Genomic DNA, 8,191 nt, shown 5'->3' on the forward strand with positions numbered 1-8,191 from the left:
TTCAACGTTAATAATGTGCACATGCAACATAAAAATACAGCTTAAAACACATTGGCATTTTTGTTTGTTTCTGATTTTTGATTAATTAATTATTGCAAAGTTTAAAAAAGAAGACTTCATTTGACTTGATATGAGCAAAATGAACCTATTAAGAATTACTTCCACTTATACGGTCATTCTTCACATTATACATTAATCGATCGTCAATAATCATGACGTGACGTTGAAATGTGAACGAGACTCGTTTTGAGTTTCCCGGACCTGACGTCATTGCCATCGCTCATTTCTATTGGCTGAGCGGAGGGAGACGCGGCGTTCCCAGGACAACGAAACGCCAAACAACCGAGGGAACCCAGCGACACCCAGGTCACTGCGCAAATACGCTCATTTGAAGTTAATTAAACCTAAGTTGACCAGTAACTAGAAAGCTACGAGGAGTTAAGTCAAGAAGGCGGGAATCGACGAAAAGCACCGCAAACATGGTAAAGCCTCGTTCCCGCACTGAAGTTACAGTTCACGTTAGCTTGACTGCTACAAACAGAGCAGCTAAGTTGGTTTGTTTGTTTGTTTCTTTGTTTTCTCTGCGCCTCTTTCACTGGGACAGAGTCGTAACTGGACGTACAACCAGCAGCAGAGGTTGATGTCTCAGCGGCAGAGTCAGGAGCAGCACAGGCAGCAGGAGCTCCGGCGTGTGGACAGAGAGCGGCAGCTGCAGGCCAGTGTGCGGGGCCAGGAGAGCTCCGAGAGGAGGAGACACCTGCGGCAGGTGCAGGAGGAGCTGAGGGAGAGAGAGATGGAGAGCGCTCTGATGAAGGTAGAGGTTTCTGTAGTGGGAGGGGTGTTAGACACGGTTAACAGGTCTCTCAATTGTGTTTCCAGCAGAAGTCCATTGTCTTTATTTAGTACAGGAATTCATGATAAGTGCAATAAAATGGCAAACAAATGTGGATAAAAACGTTTAAAGTAACAGTAGCGTAAAGGATAAAAACAACCCCATATTTAGATATGTGCATACATTTAAACTAGGTAAAATATGAATGAATAATTGTAGGGCAAAGAAATAAGGTAGTAGTAGATGAAAGGGGTTATTCAAATATTATTTAAGAGGAAATTAATATAATTGTTAAACAGACTTCCTTGCACTTATTTTTAAGGTTAATTAATAACTTTGTATTGAACCTGTTATTACTGTGCTAATTCACTACAGAAATGCAACATTTACTGGTAAAATTAATTGTTTTTTAGACTAAAACTTTATGGTCAGATAATCAGACTGAACTAATTAATTTTTGCTGGGGAAAAAAACAGTTCATTTGTTGGAATAAGGTGAATTTGTCTTTTGTATTCCTAATTTTATAGGTAACATGGAGGAATTGTAAGGAAGCTGTTTTGATGAGCAATACGCCACCGCCCATTGGTGTACACTACACTGTATCATGAAGGTATTAACTGTAACCTACCTACACTCATATGTACATAATCATAATTTACTTTGACTTGAAGGCAGAGGAAGAGAGAATAAACAGAGAAAAGCAACTTGAACAAGAGGAGAGAATGGCGAAAGAGCTGGCCCGCATCAACTATGAGACGCAAAGAGAAGAGAAAATGAGGCAGTATATTAAAGAGAACAGGTACGCACACTTACCTCATTACCTTGATGTACTGTATATTCTGGGCCGCTATACAAATACAAATACTAATGCAACACTTTTGTGTAGTCTTTCTCAGTTTTGGTCTCTTTATTCAGTCTCTCTTGTGTCATTTTTTAAAGTCACTTTAAATACTTTTCAGCATGGAGCTACGAGAGTTGGAGTCAAAGCTGAAGTCTGCATATCTGAATAAGGAAAGAGCTGCACAGATTGCTGAGCAGGAAGCTACGAGGTTTGAGACAATGGTGAGCACTGGCTTCGATGATTTTAATCATTTAAAAAAAGATAAAGAAAGATTTTGCTAAAAGAAAGTGTTTTTTTTAATTTTACATTTCAAAATTACACATTTAGTAGTGAATTCATCCTAATAAGGAGCTTTGAACTCCTTAATTAAGACTATAACTCAAGTGGTTGTTAATACCAAAGTTTTCTGAAATGAAGCCCACAGGCTATGTACTCTGAATCTCTTTTCTCTGACGTTAGCGCGAGGAGGCAGACTTTGCTCGCAAGATGAAGGGTGAACGCGAGCGAACAGCCGCTGAGCAGCAGAGGCTGGAGCAGAAACGCCACGAGGAGCTGGTGCAGTATCAGAGAGAGCTGGAGCAGCAGCTGATGGACCAGGAGCGCAAGAGACAAGAGGCGTACAAGGAGTTCCTCAAAGAGAAGCTCCTGGTTGATGAGATTATCAGGAAGATTTATGAAGAGGATCAGATGTGAGTCCATTATTCACTCTTACACTCTTTAACATGATTGCACAATCCATACAAGTACAACATAAAATATTGTGTGAGCAAAAGCTTGACTTGGATGCTGTGGATTTAAAATTGTCTCAGTACTGAATTTCAAATAAAGCGTCTACTAGCACCCGCTAAGTCTCTGGTAGTATGATGGATTTATTGAAATGAAATGTTTTCTTGAAGGGAGAGACAGCTGAAACTGGAGAAAGTCAGAGCCACTCAGCAGCACATTGAAGAGTTCAAGAGACAGCAGGCCGAGTGGAGACGCATGGAGCAAGAAAAGATCGAGGCCGAGAACAGACGCATCAAGGAGTTTGCGAGCCAACAAGAGCACATGGAGGAGACCAGAATGGCTAAGATCAGAGAGAGAGAAGAAGCAAAGGAGCATCTTCATAAAATAGTTGAGACAACTTTTCTTTCTACCCATTTAATGACACGCCTGTATTTGGCTCAAGAAATCACTCCTCTCTCTTCTGCTCTAGCTGTCTGACAAGATTGAAGAGGAGAAGCAGCAGCGTGAAGAGATGGAGCGAATCCGTGAGGAACTTTATTTAGAAGAACAAGAAGAGGCTAACAGGCAGAGAGAAATTGTAAGTATCACTTTTTAAACATCCATGCTTAGTGACCATAACAAAGATGACAGTTGAGATTACAGTAATGATGGAGATTCACTGTTTACTATTCCTGTGTGGGAATTATCTTCATATTTTTCTCCCCTCTAACAGGAAGAGATGGAGAAGAAAATCCGACAGAGGCTGATGATGCAGCGGACCTGCCAGGAGCAGATGGCTTTCAAAGAGATCCGGAGGCAGGCGGAGAAAGAGGAGGAGGAGGCCTTCAGGAAAATGATGATGGCTAAGTTTGCAGAGGACGATCGTATAGAGCAGATGAACGCCCAGAAACGACGCATGAAGCAACTTGAGCACAAACGGGAGGTGGAGAAACTGATAGAAGACAGAGGACGGCAGCGTGAGGCAGAAATGGTACAGACCACTCTCTCTGCGTGCATAATTACATCCAGAATACGCTGGTGTAGTTTTACTGTCAGAAGCTGTAATGCTCATACTGCACTGTGGAAGGAAACATGTAGCAGTAGCCAAGTTTGGTCTCAATCATATTCGATGTTTCATGTGTTTTTGACCACAGGAAGTGTTCGAGGAGCATGATCAAATATAATACACTGTGCAGCTGTATCATCTTTAATTGTAATGCCAGTTTTAAACGATCTGCTTCGTTAATAACACGGATCTCTCTCTTCAAGGAACTGGAGGCTAAAGAAAGAGCGATTGAGCAGGAGAGGGAGGCGCTGCGTAGACAGATAGTTGAGGAAGAGAGGCAGCGACTTCTTAAACGTCACGCAACAAAACTCCTTGGATATCTTCCAAAGGTATGAGGCAGCGTACTGAACGAACCGCCAATCATTTGACACTTGTTCGTATCCGCTGTACGTCAAACAACCGTATGACCATGAGTGTTTCCATTCGCAGGGCTTACTCCGTGAAGATGACCTGGAGCACTTTGATGAAGACTTCAGAAAAAACTTCAAAACGCGTCAAGCAGATATCTTCTCTGAAGACGGCTGGGATGGCGATGATTAGAAGTTTGGAGTTGCACACCATGCTAGTTGTCAGTTTAAGGTTACAGTGAACTAAGTAGTATTCTTGGTGTGATAGCACTTGTTTAGCATTCAGTAACAACACAATGATTAGAGACATTGTTTTATTAGGACTGTTCTTATCTTAATTAAAATCATTCCAGAAAAGATCTGAGGTTGTCTGGTGGATAAATGTGATAATAATTAGGAGACAAATGTTGAATTCAAACTTTTTAATTGTCGTACTGATCAGATTCAGTTAACTGATGTCTTTGGCTCTTCGTCTATGACTTCCCCCAGTCTAGAGCTTTCATGAACTCGTCTTCTGTGAACGACAGCAGCTTGGCAGCTTCAAAATGCATCTGCACAAAAACAAAAGTTAGTTTATGTTTTGATTAAAACCTCTGAAGAGAGAGTGTGTTAGCAGGGTACAGCAGAGACACTTACCTTTTGTCTTTTGAGGACGTCGATCAGTTTGAGCTGTTTCTTGAAACCCACGATTAGCTCTGCTTTCTGTTTTTTTAGCATTTTGTTTTCAGCAATAAGATTTTCTTTGCTCTGATGTTCCTCGCTTTTCTTGTCCTTATTCAAAAGAATTTAAAAGACTGGAATTAGAAGAACCTTAGATTTGTGAAGCTTAAGGTCAAAACATGTTGAAATTCAGTTGTAGTTGTTGCTTTATGTAACTTTATGACGAAGTTATTGAGCTCTTTGTTTTTAATGTCACTGTAGTCAATCTTTTATCTATTAAAAGGGCATTATCTTTTGTTTAGGATGGTCTTACATGATCTTACTTCAAAAACTGCTATACTAAGACAATCATAACTACATGGCTTTAAAATTAGTTCAAAGACCCTGTAACACATTTAGCTGCTATGACTTCTACAAGTAGAATGTTTATTCTCAAATAAAGACTCAATTCTTTGTGATTGTTATAAGTATCGTCCTTTTATCTCCAAGTTTTAATCATTACGTCTAATTTATATTTGTATGACTGCACATATGCTTTTCAAATCTCAGTATCATTTTAAATTATTATAAAAGTACACTGGATTTTATTAAGATTGTACAGGTGATTCCTGCAGTGAAAGTCTGTTTAAACTACATTTCAAATGTTTTACATCAAATTTAAAATAAGAACCATGTTTAAAGGACTAAATAGTGAATCCAAGCACGTACAAGCGTTTACATTTTTGACAGAAAGGAAATGTAGCAAAGAATGACATCACCACATATAAGCTTTTTTTTTTGCTGGTTTGGTTCAATTTAGTGATTTCCTGTTTTATGTACACGTTTAACGTACAGTTAAGATAAATCATTATCTAGTCAAAAATATTTTGCTACAATCATGATACAACATGAATATGAGCATCTTTAAATACGCTAATCTGTAACGTGATAAAAAACATCACATTTGAATCATTACATTAATAAAACCAGGACTATAATTTGCTGACCTTGTTCATCTGTTTCATCTTGTTCAGTTGAGTCTTTAACTTCTCCCCTTCCTCCAAGGCTCTGTTCAGACGAACCTCCACGGTGCCGTGGACACCTGCTGCTTGTTTCTGGGATCTGTTCAGGTTTTCTATTTCCTACATGGAGCACATCCAGGAGGTAAACACGCATGAGCAGTTCATACAATGTAATATACAGCATATTTTGCAGTCTTATGTCAGACGAGATCAATGCTCAGACCTTGTGTAAAGCAGACACTTGCAGCTGAAGGCCTTCACATTTTTTGCCCGACTCCTCCGCTAAAGCTCTGTGCTTCTCAATCTGTGTTTGCTGGATGCCTGTTGTTTTCTGCAGCCTGGCTCGATCTTCCTCAAGCTCCTTAATTTTTGCACAAAGCTTGGCGTTTTCATCATCCTGCAACACAAATACAATGTAATCTATAGACGGCGTCTTCGATATTTTAGTTTAAAGTCATCTATTAGAAAGAATGATGATTAAAAAACAATAATGCAACCACCAGTGTTTCATATTCTGATGTGCTAGGGGGCCCTATAAATTGAGACTTTATGGGAATATGATGATTATTTAAACACTTTTCACTAACAGACGTGTGTCAGGTGTTTCTCTTTTTCCATCATTGCATGTTTAAGCTGAAGCTCTGTCTCCCTCTGCTGATATGGAGGGACAACAACAGTTCTGTTTGAATCTCTGTTTATCTACAAGCTTTACCTTCTTGTAATATTCACATGAGAGTTGATCCAGTTCCTCTTGCATAATCCGTAGTTTTGCCTTCAGAACGCGTATTTGAGCATCTGAAATGCCTTAATGGACCAGAGCATTATTAAAATGATAATAATAATAAAGAATTTAATGATAATAAAATGAATGAATATAACTGGGGTTCCAAAAGTTGCATAAACATTACCTGATCCTACGTTGTCTCCAGCGTAAGACACATCATCCACAACACTTTCATGAGTCACAGTGTCGTTCATCTTCTCCTCCATGCTACGGATCGTCTTTGCCAGGAAAAAGTCAGTCGAGTCTTCTACAGCTGCTGAATTATCCACATGAGACACTGTCGGGGTTCTGAAATCAAGCAAACAACATGAAAAAACAGAACGTTAATGTAGAATAAATTTATTGAAATGTGTGACCTACACTTGTTTCCTTATAGATAAACATGCGTGGCTCTAAATAATGAGATACAATCAAACTCACGGTGTTTTACTGCGAGGCTCTTTTCCGTGTTTTCCTGCACCCATGTTTTGTGATGTTAATGTGACCCTTTTTTTGGTCACCACCTAAGAGATGGCAAACAGAAACTGTACCTCAGGACTGTAAACGAGTGTCTGTTGAGCAACGCAACAACAACAAATGAATATTCTGAACTGATACCTTCGCACCGGGCGCCTGCACAGCGCACTGATGAGGCTTTATTATCCTGGAGGTGAACAGATGGATCAATTACATCAATAAAAAAAAAAGAAATGGATAATTTTTGTTGATTAAGTTCTTTCTCTTGCACTGTTTTAATTAACGATGAATATTTGGATTCCTGTGTGGAGTCTGAAGTGTTCCACTGGAATAAATGTGGACTCCTGCAGTGATGAAGAGAAAATTAATCAGATATTTATTACCTTGAATCCTCTTCATCCTCAATGTCGGTGAGCAGGAGGGCGGATAAGGGTTTTGACAGAACTTCACTTTGTTCTCTCTACAATTAAAAAGTCTTTAATCAATAACAACTAAATATAATGTGTTATTCTTCAACTAACTGATGTTGAAAATGTTGATAACTTACCATGAGTTGCTCTGTCTGTCTTACTAGCTCTGCAGTTTTGGCTTCCAGCTCCGCATTTAAGAGTCTGGAGGAAACACAAGTGAGAAAGATAACATTAACAAGGATTTATATGCTGCAAGAAATACAATACATCCAGTTTTGTCATTTACAATCAATCACTTTACGTAGGAGGAAAAGCTGAAGGAGTTCAATCGAGTTCTACTCATTAAAAAATAATAAACTTAAAATGAATTAGAAGGGTGATCTGAAGACCTCATACATACATTCATACAAATTCAGTCAAAGCAGAGCCAACAAACAAATATCGGGACAGGCAGTCTTACTTGTATTGTTCTTCTTTAGCAAGAAGGTCATCTGTGCGCTTTGTTGGACCAGAGGCAGATTTTACCTGCTGTCTTACGTCATCCCTCTGGGACCTCTCAGCCTTACTGCTAGAAGAAGGGCGTTTCTTCGGCTAAACAAGACAGAGCAGTAGACTTTATAACATTTAATGACATTACTGTAGATACAATATCAATTCATTTGTATTTCACCTTGTTTCTCCAACATATAAGTTAACAATACCAACAGACTGCAGTACAGTCAGTTCGTCCACCAGAGAGCGCTCACATGTGTATTTTTAAACTATAAAATGTTCCTCTCACCTTGGTTACAGTTCTTTAAAAATCTAATTTAAAGGATGTTTGGTTGTGTATTTAAGTTAGAAAAGCACTATCAGCCTATATATCATAATCAGATCTCACTCTTGTGTTTGTTATTAGCCTTAAAGAGCCAGTATCAGTCCCAGTACACAATAGTTTACCCCTGCAGTCATACAGGAGGAGAAGTGGTCCAACAGTGAGGGTCTTTCTCATTAACCCCTTTACAAATGGTACCTCCATAAAGAGCACCATGCTGGGACACGTGTGTACAGAGGAAATGATTCTGTCTAGTGATAAACTGTATAAGGACA

The 8,191-nt window shown here is 39.2% G+C and overlaps 2 protein-coding genes across 8 annotated transcripts in view; one reads left to right on the plus strand and one right to left on the minus strand.

Annotated features, from left to right (window-relative positions):
• Positions 1 to 309: 309 nt before the first annotated feature.
• On the plus strand, positions 310 to 4,150 carry mns1 (meiosis-specific nuclear structural 1). The gene is made up of 10 exons (XM_035652095.1): positions 310 to 482; positions 605 to 814; positions 1,504 to 1,631; positions 1,792 to 1,894; positions 2,133 to 2,362; positions 2,570 to 2,786; positions 2,869 to 2,976; positions 3,112 to 3,369; positions 3,648 to 3,773; positions 3,874 to 4,150. The coding sequence occupies exons 1-10, from the start codon at positions 480 to 482 to the stop codon at positions 3,982 to 3,984; spliced, it is 1,494 nt and encodes a 497-aa protein (XP_035507988.1). The 5' UTR covers positions 310 to 479; the 3' UTR covers positions 3,985 to 4,150.
• A 28-nt stretch (positions 4,151 to 4,178) lies between these two features.
• The window catches only part of tex9 (testis expressed 9), a 6,444-nt gene continuing 2,431 nt past the window's right edge, over positions 4,179 to 8,191 (minus strand). For 6 of the 7 annotated variants that reach the window (XM_035652091.1, XM_035652090.1, XM_035652094.1 and 3 more), the window contains 11 exons: positions 7,563 to 7,693; positions 7,240 to 7,303; positions 7,076 to 7,152; positions 6,834 to 6,879; positions 6,657 to 6,739; positions 6,361 to 6,524; positions 6,165 to 6,256; positions 5,676 to 5,849; positions 5,438 to 5,572; positions 4,428 to 4,562; positions 4,180 to 4,342 (listed from right to left, as the gene is read on the minus strand). In XM_035652091.1, coding sequence (XP_035507984.1) covers positions 4,265 to 4,342; positions 4,428 to 4,562; positions 5,438 to 5,572; positions 5,676 to 5,849; positions 6,165 to 6,256; positions 6,361 to 6,524; positions 6,657 to 6,739; positions 6,834 to 6,879; positions 7,076 to 7,152; positions 7,240 to 7,303; positions 7,563 to 7,693 — 1,179 coding nt within the window. In that variant the 3' untranslated portion in view covers positions 4,180 to 4,264. Of the gene's footprint in view, positions 4,343 to 4,427; positions 4,563 to 5,437; positions 5,573 to 5,675; positions 5,850 to 6,164; positions 6,257 to 6,360; positions 6,525 to 6,656; positions 6,740 to 6,833; positions 6,880 to 7,075; positions 7,153 to 7,239; positions 7,304 to 7,562; positions 7,694 to 8,191 lie in introns of all 7 variants that reach the window. The other variant, XM_035652087.1, reaches the window with a different exon arrangement.

Source organism: Morone saxatilis, unplaced genomic scaffold (assembly GCF_004916995.1).
Source record: "Morone saxatilis isolate NCDOM2014 unplaced genomic scaffold, NCSU_SB_2.0 Contig11, whole genome shotgun sequence".
Lineage (NCBI taxonomy): Eukaryota > Metazoa > Chordata > Actinopteri > Moronidae > Morone > Morone saxatilis.